Source organism: Bacillus rossius, chromosome 16 (genome assembly GCF_032445375.1).
Source record: "Bacillus rossius redtenbacheri isolate Brsri chromosome 16, Brsri_v3, whole genome shotgun sequence".
NCBI lineage: Eukaryota > Metazoa > Arthropoda > Insecta > Phasmatodea > Bacillidae > Bacillus > Bacillus rossius.
Genome location: NC_086343.1, coordinates 8,092,227 through 8,114,588, shown reverse-complemented (window position 1 = coordinate 8,114,588; position 22,362 = coordinate 8,092,227). Strand labels below are relative to the sequence as shown.

Genomic DNA, 22,362 nt, shown 5'->3' with positions numbered 1-22,362 from the left:
GTCAGTCACCTCCCCGCCCGGCCGGCGATTTTACTAGCGTACGGCAAAAACCAGTAGTTTGTGCTGGGCACACTCTAACAACACCTCACGAAAGCAGGCGTGATGACGCCAATATAATAAATGACATGAAAACAGAATGCACTTCCTGATAAATATACAAAATTTAAAATTACATAAATTTTATTTTATTACAAATAATTATTCTATAATTATAGTTTTCGATAACATCTTATTAGAATTGTCTAAGTATAATTTTTTGTATCGAATACATCAAAACTTGATCTTTTTTCACAAAGTTTTATTTGTATATTTTGGTTTTATTGTTTTTATCATTTTAATACCATTCATTAAATTCATTATTTTATTGCTTCACTCCTTTTATGTGATTTTGTGTTAGAAGCCTCATTCTCTACGATAGCCACGAAATGTAACTTGAGAAATTTCATCGATGGGTTGTTGCATCACTGTTGGTGTAATGGTTTCCTACTCTTGTGTTCGGCATTAAGTTTGGGTCCTGCTGGAGCCGGTTTTTATAGAATAAAGTCCAGAAAATTATGTCCGATGTGGAAGATGAATTCATGTGCGAGGACGAAGATGAAGATTATGGATTGGTATTGTATCGTTTTTCATCTTTTGTCAAATAAGTCGGTGGGGGTTAGTTGTTATTTGTCAGGGTGTCATACATTGTCATTGTAAAGGAATTTAAATCAGAATTGTTTTGATGTATTAATTTTTTGTAGTACAATGTGTATTTAAGTTCTTGTACTTAGAAGTACCTTTGGTTGTAAATACAGAAAACGACTAACCCCATACTATGCAATACATTTTTAGGTTAAAGTGTGTTCTAGATTAAAAACAAGTGACAGTGAATTATAGTTTTGTGGAAAGTTAGCAATTGTGTGCCTTCGTTTAGACATTATTTTTGTGTTTCATTAATAGTGAATTCATTCAGTTTACAAGTGTTAATAGTTCCTTAATGTGATCAAGTTTACTTATGTGTGCAAGTTTTCTTAAAATTTGCAGCTGAAAATACCAGTTAATGGGCCAATGTCTACATTTGAGCATATCTTTAACATTTTCTAGTTTCAGTGAACTGTGCCGATGCCTTGCGACATTCTTGTTTCTGCATACCTTTTGTAGATGGATGAGCGGTTTTCATTTTTGTTTTGTCATTTGTTTTCAACGGCTTAATCTGTTTATTGTTACTATTACTTTAGGTTTATGCAGGTTTTGACAAATGAAACATAGCTAGTGGTAATTTTTTATTGTTTTTATACTTGTGTGCAATAATTAACAGCATTTAAAACTTTATTAATACAAAACATATTTTTCACATGTCTGCTTGTCACAATGCCGGCGTATATTGAACTCACGTGTGATTGGTTTGCTTTGTTCATAAAAGGTAGCCAGCATCCAACCTCATGATAGCCATTGCACCCAGTTATTTATTAAGAACGTTATTTTTATTTGTTTAGGTTTGCCACTTTTCCACCAACAGTTGGGGAACTTTTTAGGCAGGTATGACATAAATACAGGTACAAGGACTAAGTACAGGTAGGCATTGTATCCCTGCAGGGACTACAACACGCAAGAAAAACTCAATACACTTAAAAGACAAGAACAGGCATGACAGTTACATATATCAATCTATACCAACACTAATCGAATATACATTATCATATGTTTGAAACAATAAAAAAACAACAAAGATAAGAAGCAAAGAAATTTGCAAGACATGTTGGGCTATATTTAAAATGAAAAGGCGGTAGTTATAACAATTTATATAAAAAAAAATAGAGAATAAAATATATATACATATTAGATAAGGCTTGATTGAAATTTTTTATTTATATGTATATAATTGCACACAACCATTTCATGCCTATTCTACTGAAAAGTTTTTAAAATTATTGTTGATTGATCTGTATATAATATCAATATTCTTGAGTCTAAAACAACTGTTGAATTTAGGAACTCTTGAGCCCAGAATTATCAAGGAAATAATTACAGCTTATTTCGGAACTATAGCAGTTGTGAACAAAGACAGAATCTAATTGATTTCTGCGTTCTATTAAGGCGGTGGGAAAGGTCTTTAAAGATGCATTTGATTTATAATTTTAAATAGTTTATTTTGTTTGTTATTTAGTTCGTAACTGTTAGAGGAGTTGATTATGTTCCAAATAACTGAACCACCATATTTTAATTTAGTCATAACAAATGAATAATAAAGTGTAAGTAATGAGTCAATATTTGATGCATAGTATTTAATCAAAGTTAGAGTTCTGTGTGAACTAGATAGCAAAGAAAAGTTGCTGAAAATATAATTTTAGAATCAAGTGTAATGCAGAGGTCTTAAATATAAATATAAAGTATTTTCTATAAGTAGATTATCTAGTGTGTAATCATATCAAATAGCAAATAGTTTCCTTGTATAGGAAATGACTTTATTTCTTTATTGAGAGTAACCAGATTAGCGCTACACCAAATTAGAGATTTCAGAAACATCACACTGAAGTAGCTGACATTCATGTTCAGATGTAACATTTCTATAGATTTTAAGATAATCAGCAAATAATAACAGGCCAGAAGACTTACTTAAAACCGGAGTTATGTCATCTATAAAAATGTTAAATAATAAATCTTAAACATTACCTCTTTGAGGTTTAGCCTGAGGATGTTTTGTGTAAAGAATAGTTAAAGTTGTGTGTAGAATTAAGCATCTGTGTTTGAAACAATTACCGAACCAACCTAAATATTTATTATATAAACCTCATCTTGAAAGCTTTTTAAGTAATATTAAGTGGTTCACAGTAAGACAAGGTCGAAGTAGCATCAACCTGACCCCTATTAGTTACTTTAGCATATATAGGGTTTATAAAATAGTCAATTTGTTGTTGTCTTCCCAAATCTAAAACCATGTTGAAGTTCACATAATCTATTTTTTTGGTTGAAATTCAGTTGCCTAAATACAATTTTTTCAAAAACATTTTGCAAAACCATGTAGTTTTTATGAATCCGTGTAACTTTAGCAGTTTCATATTTGTCAAGGAAGACCTCTGTTTTCAAGCTATATTAAATATATGCTGTAACAGAGGCAGGATCAGATGATAAACTTTTAAGATGAAATTGGGTACACCATCAAGTCCTGTTGACTTGGTAGGTTTTAGAGATTTAATGTCCCGAAGTACCAAGCTCTCAGAAATAAAAAATACTGGAATTGATTCAAGTGCGGGACTCACAGTAACATTGGGAGGCAAGACATTAGGCGATACGTATACACTAGAAAAATACTTAGCACATGACAATTTGAAATTAAAATAGGGTTCTGAAACAACCCCATCTTGACATTTAAAGGTAAATTTTGTTTGGTAACTGTTCTTCATAATTTTGACATATTACCAAAAAATTTAGGGATTTTTCTTAATGTTATTGTTTATTTGACATGACCACTTGATTTTGTCTCTTTTGATAAGTTTTTTTTTTTTTTACGTTTTGGCTGTAATAGGAAATATATGTATAATATAGCATGTTGTTATTTCTTTTAAGTAATTTATGGACTGTTTTTTTCTATATTATTTCAAAGCTTGAATTAATGTCCTTAAAGATCCAGTGGGGGAATTCGGAAGTTCAGGTAGCCGACAATGCTGTAAAAGAAGTTACATTATCACATAAACACTTTGTTATTCTTCAGCCAAAAGGTTGGCATCTACTGTCTTACAGAAATCAGACCAGTCATAATCCTTTATGGAGTTACATAAACTTAAATAACCACAGTTTTTATAATTTTTTTAGGGGTTCTTATTTATGGTTGAATAAATTTTCATAATTTAAATTTTGAGAGTAAATTGTGGCAGATCTTCTTTAACTAAAGCATCTTCTTGTTTTAAACCACACATTTAGGTAAGTCATTGAAACACAAATCTAGTAAAAAATTGAGAGGTTGCGTATTATTACGCTAGATTAAGCTCATACCGATTACAAAATTAAGTAAGGATTGAGCCTTGGATTTTATGTAGTTATGCAATGTGTTCACTGTATGGTTATTGAACCAACCAACACATGGCACATTAAAATCACCGATTAAACGGTTGTCTTGATAATTAGTAAATTTATCTTCAAGTGTGTCAAAATGGGTAGCATAAATATTTGGTGTTGTATGAGGTGGTGTGTGAATGTCACCAAGAGTTTAATTATTATTAGGAGAGGTTTGAATTTTTATCCATACTGCTTCGATTCCAGGCCGATCATAGTGATTAGATTGATGAGCAGATGGAAAAGTATGTCTGATAACTGAAATTAAAACATCACCACTTTCTATCATTGTAAGATCTACATTTGTGTGAGTTCTGAAAATTTAATATTGATCAGTAAAGTAATGAGAGTTGATACTGGAATCATCAAAACTTGTTTATATAAGGCAGGTTATATCATTTTGGGTATGGGCAATATGTGATGAAAACTTTGCATCCTTAATATAATGCCAACACCTAAACAGGGGAATACTGAATGACCGTAAAAGAGATTGAGTGTGTGTATACAAAAATCATGTTAGAATTATTTATTTTTTCCATAATTTTTGTACTTCGTTACACAGAATTTTTACACTGGAATGCACTCAAGTATTTATTTCTTAAGTAATTGTTGTACCTTATTAATCAGTAAGATTGTAATGTCATGTTTTCCTGATGTTTTTAATTAGTTTATATGCAATAGTTTTAAAGTTACTGGTTTATTTGTTTAAATAAATATATTATTTTAAATTTAATAACTTAATCATGTCAAATATGAAGTGAAAACTATTTTTACGAGGCATTAAATTATTAAAAATGTTCTGGCCGGTATGGCTTACAAAACACTTATCACAATGGTGACATTTATTTACCTGGAAGTATGCGAGACGTACACATTTATTTACTTGTATACCTCAGTTAGGACTGCTCTTGTGATGTCACCTGTGGGAAAGAGTATGGTACATAGAAGTGCACATGTTCTTCAAGGCAAATTTGGACATGGTCCTTAAAAATGCTTTGGAACAAAGTACATGTATATACCTACAACCAACCATAACTGCAAGGGGTGGAAAAAACAAGGGTTGGAGGACAAAAAAAAATCATAACTCTGTTCATAGGACAACTGTTGAATTCGTTCAAAGTGATAGTAAATTTTTAGACATAAGAAAATTTGAAATTTTTTCACCCCATTGTAAAAAGTTTTTGTGGCTTACAATATTGGTGGTGAATAACAATGGGTATTCTGTTTAAAAGATTTAGACTGAATTTGCTGGAAAATTGCAGGCATGCCAGAGCATAGTCTGTGGAGTAAACATATATGCAGAATTTTAACTGTGTGAGATGGTCAACTTTAAATAAGTTTGATAAGTTTACTAATCAGTGCTATCCTAATGATATGTTTCAATTCAAAACTAATGTAATTGTCTAGTATTATTTCCAAAATTTTAGTGAAATATACTTTTTATGTAATGTTCTATGTGTATGATTTGTAATGAATTTTAATACTTGAAATACTCTACAGCAGAATAAACATGTAGATAATACATATTCCACTGACCCAGCCCTGATTAAAAGTGCATTATAGCTAAAGTATGCATAGTGTCTTATGCCCTCATACGATGTTACGATTGTTACAATTGTTACGATTTATCTTAAAGTAGTAGCAAGAACTTGACAAGAATATTAATATATTGTAGAATTATCCAGTTTAATGACATTAATTTCATATTGACAAGGTAGCATTCACACGCAATCGTCTTTCAGTTTAAAAATGGCGATGGTGCTGAGTGATTATACAGTAGAATAGCAGAGTGTCCTCTTGCATAAATATTTGTAGAGATTTTCACTGTAAGTTATTTTTAAACTATCTGTTTAAGCTTAACATGGATTATAAATGATCCGTGGCATCCGTCGTTCACCCGTCCATCTATGAATACCTTACCAAGCTTTAACTTTCGTTGGCCGGACGGATGAAATCATAATCTCAAAAATGCCTTTGTTTCGAAAGCTTCCATATTAAGTTTTTTACTTGAGTTTGAACACGTATTTAAGTTTGATATTTGAAACAAAAATTGACAAGTGTAATTAATAACATATGGTAACTCGAAAATATTTTAAAATTAGTATTATAGCTGAAGAAACAGTTTAATTATTTATAAGGCCCTTAGCATACAAGATCATGAAACTAACAAACCTTCACAAGAGAACCCAAGTGAAAAAAAAATATTAGGACGGACGTTGCTGAGCGTTGCGATCGCTCGGCTTGTCGGTGGACAGACAGAAGCGACAGATGTTTGAGAGTCTCCAACTTTTAACTGACTTAATGACTTGCCGTTTTATCGTAAGTATTTATTGTTTTATTTTTATTTATTCAATTTTTGTTCTGTAGATCCCATATGGAGGTAAGGACTCCGGGATAGAGAACAAGACAATTAATACAAATATATACATTTATACAAACAAACTGTACAACCACAAAAACTAAATATTACAGAGTATGTACTTTTACATTTCGAAAGTAAGAAAGAGGGATTAAAAAAAGGGGGGGGGGGGGGGGGGGGCGGGGTACATAAGAAATTGTATAAACTGAAGTCTAAAGCTCAGAGTGATGAGAGTTGGTTTACAAAACTCAATATTTTTCTCCTCGTTTTGCGATGTATTTAAGTAAAATTCACCAGAGTTTAGTTTTGTTATCTGTTATTAGGTCAAAGAATTGTATCAGAGTGTGCTGGGTGAGTGGCGAGGCGGGTTGCTTAAGTGTGTGTGCCCCCCCCCCCCCCCCGCGTGCAGGAGTACTCGGAGGACAGCAACTCGGAGCCCGACGTGGACCTGGAGAACCAGTACTACAACTCGAAGGCGCTGAAGGAGGACGACCCGAAGGCGGCCCTCGCCTCGTTCCAGAAGGTGCTGGACCTCGAGGGGGGGGAGAAGGGCGAGTGGGGCTTCAAGGCCCTCAAGCAGATGATCAAGATCAACTTCAAGCTGGTGAGTCGTTCCGCGTTACTCGTCATCATCATCATCAATTAATGGAAGTGTCGACTAACCGAGCAGTGGATACGAAATGGTCTGTGTTTATCGCGTAAGGAGGTTGTCGTCGAAGCGAAACTTCTATAAAAAAAAAAAACCAGTCCGGGTAAGGTCGGGACGTTGACTCGTCAAAGAGCGTGACCAAAAATAGATGTTTGCAAATGCCCGAGAGTTGGATGCTTGATGGTGTAGTAACTAATTTTGCAATTATAGTTTTTTTTTTTTATATATATATATATAAATTTTTAAATAGGCTCTTTAGAAAGTTCAACAACAGTTACTGTGTTGATCCTTTACATTTCTGAAGTTGAAAACTCTGAATTGGGAAGGGAGCATCATTGACATAATTTAACAGTGTTTAGACGTTAGTAGAGACCCGGAAAATTCGCGGGTTCAATGACCTCCAGGATAGACCCCAATATCCTCTACACACTCGGGCAAATGCCAACTGTTCATTGGCTGCTGACTTGTGAGTCGTCTCGACTGGGTGGCCTGTGATTCGACACTTCTATGAGTGAGGGTCTCTGGTTGGCCCCTCAGTCCTCCAGATTAACAGTGAACCAATGACAGAAGCAGCACTAAGGTATAATTATTTTAATTTTAGCATAACACGAAATGAACCCGCGAATTTTTCGGGTCTCTAGACGTTAGTTTATTCATCTGAACCTCTCACCGTCGCTGCAGCCGAGAGATGAATGTTGACTAACGATTGCGTGTCTCCCTGATGGGTTTGACGTCGGGCTGCCGTCTCTTCTTGCACGGCACCACTGTGGTCCGTCCTCGCCCGATTGAGATGTCGGTCGTTTCTGCCTGTTTTACCCGTCGTTTTTATTGCGCGGAATAGTATCGTAGGTTATCATTTAGTCGGCCGGTTAAACTGTGACTCGCGCCATGTTACCCGGGGTAGATTCATAGATTTCACGACATTATAAAGTTGAGTCTAAAACTTTTCAGCTCTGTGGAGTACAACTGGCCACAGAGCACACCGTAACAAGGACCTTGCTATTGGCAGAAATTGTGCATTGGAAAGAGAGATTGCTCATTAAAATGCACACTGCATGCTAAATATGATAATTGTGACTTGTTTATGAGTGCAAATACGTATAAAAACCAACTAATGTAAAATTGCTATTGTGCAAATAAATTTTACAGCAGAAATATCCTAGACATAGTCTATTCATCTATAATTTTAAGTAATATTTCTATGTTTATAGCCTTTTTGTAGTGTAGTTGAAGCTAGTAGTTAATTCAAAGGGAAAATATTAGTGAAGATGAAAATTATATTGCTTTTTCAGAGTAACTACAGCGAGATGATGACGAGATATAACAACTGCAAATAAATTTTACAGCAGAAATATCCTAGACATAGTCTATTCATCTATAATTTTAAGTAATATTTATATGTTTATAGCCTTTTTGTAGTGTAGTTGAAGCTAGTAGTTAATTCAAAGGGAAAATATTAGTGAAGATGAAAATTATATTGCTTTTTCAGAGTAACTACAGCGAGATGATGACGAGATATAAACAACTGCAAATAAATTTTACAGCAGAAATATCCTAGATATAGTTTATTCATCTATAATTTTAAGTAATATTTCTATGTTTATAGCCTTTTTGTAGTGTAGTTGAAGCTAGTAGTTAATTCAAAGGGAAAATATTAGTGAAGATAAAAATTATATTGCTTTTTCAGAGTAACTACAGCGAGATGATGACGAGATATAAACAACTGCTTACGTACATAAAAAGTGCGGTCACGAGAAATCATAGTGAAAAGTCTATCAACTCAATTCTGGACTACATTTCTACATCAAAAAATGTAAGTTTTAATTATTTTTTTCCCACTTGTTTTCGTACTGGACTTTTTTGAGGTAAAATTTTATTTCAAAAAATGGTATGTCTTGAGTGGACAGTGTGTGTTGCATGATAGCTGCAGGGTTTTTAGCAGTGAATGTTGAGAATCTACTGTCTTATTTCGGAGATTTTTTTTTTATTGTGGTACTAGTGTGAAATTTTTAATGAAGCTAATAGTTTTCACTTACAAGGGGACCACCAAGTATGGTACAAACAGATTTTAATAGGTCTTATATATGTTGTGGAGGGAGGCCCCCAGAGTACTAAGCTAAAAGGGTTTTGTCCAATGCGCCTTAGTTTTCGTGAAAATGGTGGTTAAATTTTTATACAAACGTTTTACACCGGTACATTTTCCGTCGCGCCAGGCAAGCCAGCCTAGCCTAGTTGGTAAGGCTCTTGCCTAGCAGCCGGCCGGTCAGGTTTAGCTTCCTGCTCATAGAAATTTTATTTTTTGATTATTTCATAATTTTATAATAATTCATATTTTAACGCTAGCTACGATGTATTAAATTCGTACTAGAAGTGTATTAAAATCACATTGGATAGCATTAAATATAACAATGAGTTCCTTCCTGACCATTTATTTCCCCTTTAAAAGATTTGAATCCCATTAGGACTCGCCTACCGTAACTACAGCATAAGGTTGGGAACGGCAAAATCAGGTAGCAATCGTTGCCCAAGTATGATTGAAAAGAATACATCACGCAAAAATAAAATATTTTTTGACTATTTATTTCAGCGTTGGGGTGCGTGTGAACATGATTTTTGTTTGGTGATCTCGTTGAATTACATTTCTAGATGGAGCTTCTTCAGGACTTTTACGAGACAACTCTGGACGCCTTGAAAGATGCCAAGAACGACCGTTTGTGGTTCAAGACAAACACCAAGCTCGGCAAGTTGTACTTTGACCGTTCAGACTTCAACAAGCTGGCGAAGATCTTGAAGCAGCTTCATCAGTCTTGTCAGGTGAGCGACTGTGGAGAACAAAGTAGCTTTTATTGTACGTGCTTTTGCTGTGTGACATTTTTGTTTGTAAATTCTGAAGGTAGGTATTATTAATGCAGAGTTCCTGCAGACAGGGAAATTTCTGTGAAACAGGATATTGAAAAGAAGTCTTCAACATCTTTTTAAAAAAAAAATATTATATATATATATATATATATATATATATATATATATATATATATATATATATTGGTTGTAAAAAAGTGTTAGTAAATTTTCATACTATGTAGTATCTTGATGCCTTAATTAATATGCAATTGTTAATCTGAATCTGATTTTTTTCTATCATTAATTAAAAGTAAGTGATAAAAACCAACCATATACTATATAATATTTAAAGCAACATCAAGTACCTTAAGTATTTTGGCTGATTACTACCAATAATGTATCTTTCCATAATTTGATGAATAAATATATATTAATTTTCTTCTTACAGACTGGCTGTGCTGATTATGTAGTGTTGATGAAATTGATAACAGTGGAAACTGTATTTTGAGCAGAAAAACATTTTGTAGTCAATTCTGCATATTCACTGAAATGTATTTTGTTAATTTTGGTTTGTCTCTGTCTCATCAGTTTGAGTTATTTGCCTTTATCTTTAAATTATTTAATTTCTAAATTGTGTTTAAGCTTTTAATTTTTTCTGTGTTTTCGTATTGAAGAAATTTTAGTACAAAGTAATAGAGGTTTTAACCTCTTTTTTTTATGAAGTAAGTGTGCTGGAACCCTTAAATGTTAATACTACTCTCTGACAGGAAGCATTTTCTAAGTAGGAAGTTAAAATTTCTTTGTACTTTTTACCAAAAACTACTTGTCCAAATAAATGTTACAGTTACTGCTAGCATTACTTGACATTAGCGTGGTTCAAAATTTATATGTACCCATATTCTGACTTATGTAAAGGATGGTGATCTTGCAAAGTGATATTTTTAACTGAATGCTAAATAAGAAAAACTTTGTCTTAATTTCACATTGAACCTTTACCTCAATGAGCCAGACCACCTGCAAAAAAAAAAAAAGCTGATTTGCTGTAGTTGGTACTTGGACAAATGAATCAGCGGTACTGTTTTTTTTCTTACTACATGATTTAAGTTTCTTTGTTAAAATTTTCCTGAAGTTTATAAATGAGACACTCACATATCGCTGAAAATTATTTATGCTGATTTTATATGTTTATTCCCTTTAGTGCTTTTGTTGATTTTAAAAGTGTTTTTGCTTAATTAAATTCTCATGTCAGGGTTTCGGGAAGAAAAATAAGGGGGAAGAGGGATGATCAGGTGTACTTTTGGTGTGTTTCTTATTTATCGACGTCATAGTTTCAAAACATGTCACATTATTGTTGGTATTGGAGCCACTGTGGTTGAGTGGCTGGACCACTCACCTCCTGCCGAGGGAATACAGGTCGGGTTCGATTCCCAGCGGTGACACACCCGGGATTTTCCTCAGGCGGAGGTTGCCATGAGCCGGTAGTTTTACTTGGGGGTACCTCTGTCTCCGCCCCACCCTTTCATTCTGTCATTGCTCCATCGTCTCCTAGGTTCACAGCAGAAGCAACCATGTCACGACCAGCGGCCACGGGTTCTCTGAACCCACCGATTCTGCCGCCACCAGTCTTAGCAGTGGATACGAAATGGTCTGTATTTATCCCGTAAGGAGGTTGTTGTCGAAGCGGAACTTCTATAAAAAAAAAACAGTCGGGTAAGGTCGGGGTGTTGATTCGTCAAGAGCGTGACCAAAAAATAGATAATTGCAATGCCCGAGAGTTGGATGCTTGATGGGGGAGTAACTGGTGCTCCAGAGAGGTTGGACAGTTGTAAGACTCTTCGCAGGTTTCCCATCGCCATGTTTGTTACAACTGTGAATCTGCAGTGTGAACCATCATTGTGTTTAGTTTTCATCATTCGAGTGTATCATTGAATACAGTAGTGTCTCAGTCAAGCTTTGGTCAAAGAAAGTTTTCGTATCATCTGAGCCGACCTAAAGCGTCGTCACTGGCCAAGTTTGTTTAAAAGTTTGCTTGAGGACTGTTGTCGAAAGCCCAAAATAAATTAACTTGAAAGATGTTGTTTACAGGGTGGACAAATTATTGAGTGATGTGAAAGAATCCACACCAAAGAGAAAGCTGGGAAAAACTTCACCCTGAGAAATTGCACCACTGGGCAAATTGTGAACCGGTCGGTTTTTTTTATTACACCTGTGTTATCTGAGATTTTGCTGACCCAAGGTTGCCGCGGTCTACTTTTAAGTCGGTTAATCGAGGCTCCTCTGTATTCATTTATGTTGTAAAGTGGATGATTGAAGCGTGAAGTTTCACTTCTAATGGCGTTTGAAGGCCAAGTACCCTCGAGTTGGTTTTTTTTTTATCAGCCGCTTTGCATGTTAGCATTGATTTTTGTTACTTGATGTAAGTTTTTGGACATACGCCATTGCTTTAGCACATGTATGTCTGTAGAAGAAAACTACAAAAAACACAAATGAAGCAAAAAATTGCTGTCGTCAGGATTTAACATCACACAATACTCCACAACAGGAATATGGTCAACAAACAAAGAAAAAACAAAGAAAAATGGACACACAGAACGAAAAACCCCCCACAAATGATGACAGCACAAAAATACCGAACCCAAAAAATATTCAGTACAACAGTTGTCTTTTTATTTTTTTGGAAAACTATTGTTTTATGTTTTGTCTTTTCGTTTTGCTGTGTTTTTGTCTCGTTTCAACTGTTGTGCTGAATTTTTTTGGGTTCAGTATTTTTGTGCTGTCATCATTTGTGGGGGTTTTTTCGTTCTGTGTCCATTTTTCTTTGTTTTTTCTTTGTTTGTTGACCATATTCCTGTTGTGGAGTATTGTGTGGCGTTAAATCCTGACGACAGCAATTTTTTGCTTAGTTTGTGTTTTTTTGTCATTTGTGTTTTTTTGTAGTTTTCTTCTACAGACATACATGTGCTTAGCAATGGCGTATGTCCAAAAACTTACATCAAGTCATGCACTCCCATTGCACAGATCTTTCAAAGATGATGTTGGTTTTTTTTGTTCGGTATTTCCGCGGGCGTTGATTTTTTGTCGGTTGTCGGTGGGTGCAGACGGACGACGGCGAGGACGACCTGAAGAAGGGGACGCAGCTGCTGGAGATCTACGCGCTCGAGATCCAGATGTACACGGCCCAGAAGAACAACAAGAAGCTGAAGGCCCTGTACGAGCAGTCGCTGCACATCAAGTCGGCCATCCCCCACCCCCTGATCATGGGCGTCATCAGAGGTGGGTGGGAACCGCCCCTGATGCCGTCCCTGTGGACGCTGTTTGAGTTCCGAAATGGGTTGCAGATATTTATGATTCAAAACATGCACGTTATGCGTGCCAATATAAAATCATGAAAAGACAGAGATGCTTGCCCACGGAGAACGGAGGCCTGCTAATTTAATAAAAGGGGAGGACGAAGGATTTCATTTATAAAGTTTATACATTCGTAAATATTTATTATATATACAGTAGAACCCTGTTATAATGTTCCTGCATATAATGTTTTCCTGCTTATAATGTCATATTTTTAAAGTCCCAATATTTCCCCCATAAGGACAATGTATTTATTTCCTGCATGTAACGTTCATAAATAGTGTAATTTCCTGCTTATAATGTTTGCTTTCTATCATTCAATACATGGGGGGAAAATGTTTTAAAACCAAAGTATTCCAACACTTACGATAAAAAGTTTCCTTTGTGTATTTTTATGTTTACAATCACTGCCATACAATACAATGTTATAATGCAATTTTATGCAATATACTGAAGGTACACAATGTTCATAGTTACGTGTCAGTTGGCATCCTTAGTCAACTCTTCTCTTCCTTGCCATTCCAGTGGGTATTCAGATGCACGTACATAGTCCTACAATATTTAAGTTGCCAACCATTGAACGAGGGCATAACTAAAAGTGTTTTCTATTGCTTACAAATAATTTTTTTTTCATTCATACGTAGGAATCCCAAAATTAAACATTTTCAGGTGGCGAAGGAGTAGACGTTCTCACTCTTAATGTTGTCGTCATGAATCGTGAGACAATTTTACAAAAATGTGGCATTGTATCTTTAAAGACAAACAAAATTTAACCAGGGAACAAGACAAAGTTGAAAATTTTTTGGCTTGTTTCAGAAAATTCATGTATCAAGTATACTATCTTTGGTTTTAACATTAAAGTTGTTTACATAGCTTGGTGAGTCAATTGGTACAAAGCTCAAACATTGTTAAGTGCTAAATTGAGATTTCCTGCTTATAACGTTTTCCTGCTTATAATGTTTATTTTTTCTTGTGCTCCCTTGAAAAACATTATAACAGGGTTCTACTGTATACATATTATATATATTTTTTATATTTTCATTGCTATAGAGTGAAGTATATATATAGTTATATAGAGGAAGATGTAGATATATGGAGAGAGGTATATAGATATACATAGAGAGATAGAGAATTGGAGATATATAGATAGAGAGATGTTCAAACAAATTACAAAAATTAATTTATTTAGGCATCGGAATTACTGTTACGCTCAGCCTGTGTTGATCTCGTTACCCTCCCTATTTCAGCCTTCATCGGTTATCTTACTGCCCAAACGACGAAGATGAAATAGTATTGTGTGTGTTTGTTTTTGTTCGCAGAGTGCGGTGGTAAAATGCATTTGCGAGAAGGTGAATTCGAGAAAGCCCACACAGACTTTTTTGAAGCGTTCAAGAATTACGACGAATCGGGGAGTCCTAGGAGAACCACGTGCCTCAAGTATTTGGTGCTGGCCAACATGTGAGTGGCCTCCCGTGTGTGCTTTTGTGCTGAGGCAGTGGATCAGGAGGAAGTTTCCAGTAGTGTTATACCAAGGGTCTACAGCTTGTGAAAGCAGGGTGGCTAGAAACTGGGGGAACCTGAAAAAATTCAGGGGATTTTCAGTTACAGAAAATGGTATGGGTAATCCATAGGTAGTCAGGGATTTTTTTTATTTAAAAAAATGATAAGGTTACTGAAAATTTTCAGTTATATCATATTTATTTTGATTTTTACAATTTCCACATACAAATTTTTTCTCCCCCCTTTCCAACCCATATCTAAGTGTCACTAAAAGTTTTCCTCACATTCCCTTTTTTAGTGGTGAGTATGTCAGCAGTTCAACCACGTGCATCAACTTTAGTGCTTTCGACAGTAGGGCAATAAAATACCTAATTGATAGTTCCCTGTTGCATTAGAGAAGTTTTATATGCCTACGAATTGTGATAGTTTGATAGTTATTGGTGGAAAACTGATTTAGTGGTCAGGGAAATTTTTTTCCAGAGCCTGGAAAAGTCGGGGAATTTTTTTTTATCTCAGGTTTGCTAGCCACCCTGAGTTTGCGAAAATCGCAAAACCTTTCGCCTTTCCTTGCTAACTTGCATCTTGATTTTAACCCCTGACTTTGTTTGTAGTTGCACGTTAAATTTAAATATGTAATGGGAGACTGGCCACTTAAATCATGTGAGAATTCATTATATATGAAAAGGTTTTTGCTTTCTAACATAAAAATTGTGTTCCTGCAAATAGTATATTTATTTCTTATTCTTATTACATAAAATTTTGCATAATATATATTTAACAATGATACAAAAAATTTTAAGAAAAGGTTATCTTAAGTCCTGAAAAAGTCCTGAAATTGGATTACTAGGTATTTGAAGAATCCTTTTTACCACTTCACTCAAATGGCTGAGAATAATTTATTGGTACGTATTAAGAAAATGTTAACCTTTAGCAACTGTATGATTATGTGTATGTACTACACATATTAAATCGCCTGGATATTAAAAATGTATAGTACATGAATCTGATCTTCGTATATGCGCTGAAATAGAAATGTAACATTTCTTGAAATATTATTACTACAGTTCTGAATACCTACATTTTGATTATGATCAGTTGTTTTTTTGACAGTTTCGCAAATCATGTTTTCCAAGTGCTCTGTTATTTTGCATATCTCAAACTCTTTTGTTAGAGACCATTAAGGTAGTTACAGTGTGTGAATATAATGTGTTTCAAGTGTTTAAGTAATAAAGTTACTGTACCTGGGGTTTGTTAAGTGATCAAATACTGTTACGTTGGTACCACCTGACTCAAAATTTAATAAGTGAAACAGTCCTTAATGATGTTTTTTGGATATTGTTAAAGCTTTGAAATTACTGAACATTCAGTGGCTTTCAAATGTGAATTTTTTTTTAGTTTTTAAAATGCAGCTTTAGGGACTTGGTGATATTGAATTTCTCCGAATTGAAATTACTAGAGATAAATTTCAATTTTTTTTTATTTGTACATCATTATGGCAGTTGTCCGACCACATCAAACAATGCTGGAAAAAGTAACATGCTTGTGAGCCAATTTTATAAAATGAAATTTAGGATGTGACCTATTTCAAGTTTGAACCTACTTCTTTTGTTTCTGAAGAGTAATAATTATAGTTGTGCGTTTCTCTTCGGCAGGCTGATGAAGTCCGGTATCAACCCGTTTGATTCCCAGGAAGCAAAACCGTACAAGAACGATCCCGAAATCTTAGCGATGACGAATTTAGTTTCCGCCTACCAAAACAATGATATTAACGAGTTCGAGACGATCTTGAAACAAAACAGGCAAAACATAATGGATGACCCATTCATACGGGAACACATAGAAGGTAAGTTACTGAGGACTCCAGGAATTTTTTTTTTGTGTTATTGGTCTACCATATAATTTTGGGTAGTCACTATAGTTGGGACAGAACCATAATTTCAACACTCAGTACTTGATACTATTTCTTCTTAATATCCTCTTTAAAATAAACATTATTGCTCATTAATTATTCAAAATTTAATAAACAATATTGCATGTCCATGGAAAAATTTAGATTAAATGCAGAATAAAACAATATATGTAAGATTAAGTTACCTATAGATTATTGATACAGATATGATATGTATGTTATAAATATGTATAAATGAAAAAAATGCCCAGGGGCAAATAATATTGTCGGGCCCCTTCCCCATTATTTAATATAAACCTTATGAAACACTACAATTTTTTAAAAAAAATCTAAAGACTTCCAATGAATTCTGTAAGCAATAGAGTAGTCATTATCTTCCTATGTATTATCAATAGGGAGTAAGTATTTGCTATTTCAGCATGTTTCATTCAATGATTTCCTTTATTTACAGTATTATCCAAAAATACATTACGATTAAAAATCCAAAGCCATTACAATATTTATTGGAGTATATTTAACATTCTTCCCACAACATTTTTTAAGTCAACATTTTTTAGATCATGTGTAATGAGAGAGGGTTGTTTCTCCCGATTTAGCTGTTAAGTTTTTTGAGTGATTTTTGCGATGGGGAGAATTTATTTAACATAATCTTGGACGTACGCCATTGTTGGTTGACACTTTTTGGCGAAGAAAAATCTCAGAAGCGGACAGTTTTGTTCGTCTGTGCTGTCATTTTTTTTTTCTGAATGAGTTACCTCCGCAGAACTATCTGTTTACGTAAGCGCGTTGGTCCAGTCGCCTTTGTCGTCCGTTGTCAAAGGCGTGGACCGGCGACATCGCACGTCTCAGGGTACCGCGTCGAATCAGCTGTTGCTTGACGCGACGGTTCTGTTCTCGGCTGCCCGCAGACCTGCTGAGGAACATCCGCACGCAGGTGCTCATCAAGCTGATAACCCCGTACACGAGAATCCACATACCCTTCATCTCCAAGGAGCTGAACATCGACGCCTGCGAGGTGGAGAGCTTGCTGGTCTCGTGCATCCTGGACAGGTGAGTTCGCGGCATTACTCGCCACACTCCAGGGCGATCCGGGGTCCCTTCCCGCTGTTCCCTCGGGTCAGATCCCGAGTGGGATACAAGGGGAGGGTCATATTTAATAATAAGAATATTAAATAGTAAGAAGAAGGGATGGGCCAATAAAATCCTCAAACACCATCAAATCCCTAGCATTAAAAGGATTCGATAATCAAGGAAAAAACATTAAGAATGAATAAAGTAAATTTAAAAAATTCAACAATGATAATTTACTTGGTCATTTTTTTTTTCTCCTTAATACCTATTCCCGTTACCACTCCCCGGGATATTGTACTTTTTGTAACGTGTGAGCATATGAACAAAATTACAGTGTGTATTGATTATGGGAATTTAGTTTGCAAAACGAATGTTTAAAAGTATTGGGTGTTTCAACACCGTAGTTGATATTTTTCACTTCTTGACCATTATTTTTTTTTTTTTTTTTTTTTTCTATCCTTGAGAGACCTAGATTCCAATTCGAGGGATATATTCCAGATTCGGATTTGGGAAAATTGTGATTCAACCCATCACTAATAATAATAATAATGATGATAATACTAGTACTTAAGTAGTTATTTTTTGTATGGTGCTGAAAGGCATTCATTTCTTCTCCTGAAAAGACCGCCATTCTCTCACACACACACACACACACATAAACTATGTATTAATGACTTAAATATTTTTTTTTTTTTTTTTTAAAGTTTGAGAGGAAATGGTACTTTTTCCTTTCTTTTTTTTTTAATGTAATGTTAAATTCATAGTTCTGTATTAATTAACATGAAATGAAGTGAAAAGTAAATTCATATTTTTAAGTTATTATTTTAGGAGTAAGAAGTTACACTCTTACGGCATGAAAAGAGTTGATGATTTGCACCCAACCTTTGTCCTGACTCATAAAACTCATAACTACCAAGTTTAATGGTTTGGAGCCCATTATAGTCTGAGGTACTACTGCTTGTGTGTGAACAACTATACAATTCAGTGTATAGTCTTGGGTGTCATGTAGCCAATGGATGTTATTTTTGCTCAATGAAAAGATTTCATGAAAATACTAGTGGCTAAAAAACCCATTTTTAACTTTCTGGTCACCTACTAAAAAAAAGAAGTTGCTTTTAGGACTGAAACTTTACAGTATGAAAAAAGGTATTACTGGCTACTTCACAGTTTAATTATTATTTATTCTCAGCTGAATTCATCAAAATTTATTGAAATGCCAAAACTTTCAAATATTTAAAGAATTGTGACATCAATATAAAGTAGCGAGCAGCATTTAGTACTTGAAACCCTGAATGCTCTAAATTTGGATTCCAATTACTTCTTGTTTAACGTAGGCAGCCAGAAATTTTAAAATTCAGTTTCAACAATTTATGCAAAAAAACTATTCAATGAATTTTTTCTTTAAAAAAAATAGTTCAATCTTGTTTATCCGGACTAACCGGGACCAAAGGCAATCCAGACAATCAAAAACCTTGATAATCCAGATAATTTGAAGTAATAAGTAAAACAAAATCATTAAATAAGTAGACATAACATTTATTACGATAAAAAAACTTAAGTTTTGTAACAAAAACACGTAAATATACCTTATATTGTTTACAAGACACAAATATATATATAAGTTTTCACATCATTTCTTAATAATGAATTTATCCACTCTCTTCTGTTTCAAACATGTATGGCACAGTCATGCAAACACTTCATCATCAATAGTTCAGGCTGACGATCCAAGTATGCCATATTTTTTGTCAGCTAGTGTTTTTTTCTTAAAATCAACAAAAGGCATATTATTACCATAACTCTCTACCATCTATGCAGGAACTGTACATTGAATCAAACTAAAAGGTGAATATTTAGAGTACTTATAGTTACTTTCTTGCTAACGAAGTTAAAAAATTTTATGTGAAAATTAAATAAAATGTCTACAAATCTGATCCAGATCAACGGGGGCCGAGTAAACGAGGTTTTTACTGTAGTTTACTATTTGAAGTGTGTTAATTTTGATCTAGGTTGTAGCTGATGAACTCCCTTAATTGTTTTTCTTTTATTGGCCTGTTTGTTTTCTTTTTTTCAGTACAATCAGGGGTCGCATCGACCAAGTTCACCAGGTGTTGGAACTCGATAAACAGTCTTTGTGTGCGGCGCGGTACAATGCTTTGGACAAATGGACCAGCCAACTCGCTACCCTCCACGTAGCTGTTGTGAACAAAATGGCGTAAAAGCATTGAGCCGTGAACGAGAGAAGAATTTCTGTGATGCAGTGTTGCCGTCAGTGAATTAAGTTTTGCTAGGGCACAAACTGATGTTCAGTTGATCAGATACCTGCCTCCTGTAATATACCAAAATTCAAACTGTTCTCCAGAGGGAAAAGAAAAAAAAAATTGTTTCCGCACTTTTAACTTGGTTTTTTCAGAGTACTGTGCGTTTAGCACGTGCGATTCCCCAGTCCAACCCTGTTCCTGTTTTTCGTTATGTTTTAACGGGGGGGAAAATATGCATGTTCTCACGGTGCTGTGTGTAACAAAGTAATTTTGTTAATCAGCCAGCCTGAATGCATCTGCTTTAACCTTCAAAGATTGTAATGTGAACCGCGCTGTAGAATGGTTTGCTGTGAGCACCAAAATACATTTGTAATAATATTTTAATAATGCTACTCAAGCTGTATTTAAATCAAAGCTTTTTCTTGCAAAATAAACCACAATAACAATAAAAGAGACTGTTTAAATATTTGTATTTGAATATTTATTTGTCTTGCAACCGCTTGCATCTAAGGCTGAAAGTATTGAAAGAGAGTGTAAAGTAATAAATATTTTACAAGTATATGCTATGACTAAGAATATAACATGTACATGTTATTTAAATATTTTTAGAACAAAGATTATTAAAAGATGTTAATGCCTTTTATCTTTTTGCAGTGTAAAATTTTATAACTTCATATAATTTCAGAATAGCAAATTAAAAAATTTTAATGTACCACTGATGATGTTATTGTGTGTAATACTGATGTTATTGGGTTCCTTGATATGTACATGTATATATGGCTGATTGTGCCAAGTAAAATTATTATTTGATTAATTGTGGAAATTGGAAGAAAAAAAGGAAACTTAAGTCAGGGTGCACATAACTCCAGTAAATATTGTTGGTGATAACAGCTCAAAAGCTGTTCATGGAAGAAAACTGTTATGATTCAAGGAGTGAAGTCATCAAATTCTTTCTGGTAGCAAATAGATATGTTTTTCCTAAGTTATCTAGCATTTTTATATTACTTCCAGTTTCTCCTTGACATTTACATATCCCAACATACCATACCCTGCATGGTCTCAACTTTCCCACGAAACTGACGTGTGTGAATATTTCACAAATAAACTTGTTATCTTTAAAAGATTTGTGCAATGGGAGTGCATGACTTGATGTAAGTTTTTGGACATACGCCATTGCTAAGAACTTTTTCTGTTGAAGAAAAACTAATAAATAAAATAAATAAATAAAAATAAAAATAAAAATACTCAAAAAAAGATACAAAAAACACACAAAATTAAGCAAACAATTGCTGTTGTCAACAAGGATATGAACACCACAAAATATTCCGAAACAGGAATATGGTCAGCAAACAAAGAAAAAACAAAGAAAAATGTACTAAGAGAACGAAAAAATCCCCACAAATGATGACAACACAAAAATATTGAAACCCAAAATAATTCAGCACAACAGTTGAAGCGAGACAAAAAACATGACAAAACGAAAAAACAAACAAATACAATAGTTTTACCTAAACAGAAACAAGCGACGTTTCGGGAACTGCTATCTGCTCCCGTCCTCAGGCAGAGACGCACATGGTACGGAAACACAGAGTCGCACCTGTGTTTCCGTACCATGTGCGTCTCTGCCTGAGGACGGGAGCAGATAGCAGTTCCCGAAACGTCGCTTGTTTCTGTTTAGGTAAAACTATTGTATTTGTTTGTTTTTTCGTTTTGTCATGTTTTTTGTCTCGCTTCAACTGTTGTGCTGAATTATTTTGGGTTTCAATATTTTTGTGTTGTCATCATTTGTGGGGATTTTTTCGTTCTCTTAGTACATTTTTCTTTGTTTTTTCTTTGTTTGCTGACCATATTCCTGTTTCGGAATATTTTGTGGTGTTCATATCCTTGTTGACAACAGCAATTGTTTGCTTAATTTTGTGTGTTTTTTGTATCTTTTTTTGAGTATTTTTATTTTTATTTATTTATTTTATTTATTAGTTTTTCTTCAACAGAAAAAGTTCTTAGCAATGGCGTATGTCCAAAAACTTACATCAAGTCACAAATAAACTTAACACACAAAAATTTTTTTGATGAGACACTATGTATTTGCATTTTTATTTTGGTTTTGTCTTTATTGTTATTCAATTATTTTATGAAGCATTGCCGACATAAGGGCGAAACTGCTAAATAAAAGTTTTGGGTAGCAGCAGTTTGTTCACTATTGTGATTGCCGTCAGTGCATTCTTCAGTTTTAAAGCGAATTTATGAGTATGTGAGGTGAAGAAGACTCCTGTAAATGATTGCATCAGTTACTACTGTCTAATGAATAGACCAGTGGTTCTCAAATTTTTGAATTTCCAGTCGCATTAAAAATTCTGTAAACAATTGAAGACGTACCACATACAAATTTATG

General features: G+C 34.3%; 1 protein-coding gene across 2 annotated transcripts; it reads left to right on the top strand.

Moving 5' to 3' along the window:
* Window positions 1-267: 267 nt before the first annotated feature.
* On the top strand, window positions 268-20,952 carry LOC134540450 (COP9 signalosome complex subunit 2). Of its 2 annotated transcripts, XM_063383209.1 has the most exons (10): window positions 431-611; window positions 6,801-6,995; window positions 8,728-8,853; window positions 9,687-9,854; window positions 11,431-11,526; window positions 12,980-13,154; window positions 14,549-14,687; window positions 16,382-16,572; window positions 17,547-17,688; window positions 19,784-20,952. In XM_063383209.1, exons 1-10 carry the CDS (start codon window positions 555-557, stop codon window positions 19,926-19,928), a joined length of 1,434 nt encoding a protein of 477 aa, XP_063239279.1. In that variant the 5' UTR covers window positions 431-554; the 3' UTR covers window positions 19,929-20,952. The 2 variants fall into 2 exon arrangements, with proteins under 2 accessions (XP_063239280.1, XP_063239279.1); XM_063383210.1 differs by lacking the exon at window positions 11,431-11,526 and having other exon boundaries at window positions 268-611.
* The last annotated feature ends 1,410 nt before the right edge of the window (window positions 20,953-22,362 follow it).

Coding starts and splice junctions, on each gene's coding strand:
- LOC134540450 (XM_063383209.1), top strand. CDS start 555: ATGTCCGATGTGGAAGATGAATTCATGTGCGAGGACGAAGATGAAGAT. Junction 8,854..9,686: donor ACATTTCTACATCAAAAAAT/GTAAGTTTTAAT, acceptor TTACATTTCTAG/ATGGAGCTTCTTCAGGACTT. Junction 13,155..14,548: donor GATCATGGGCGTCATCAGAG/GTGGGTGGGAAC, acceptor TTTTGTTCGCAG/AGTGCGGTGGTAAAATGCAT.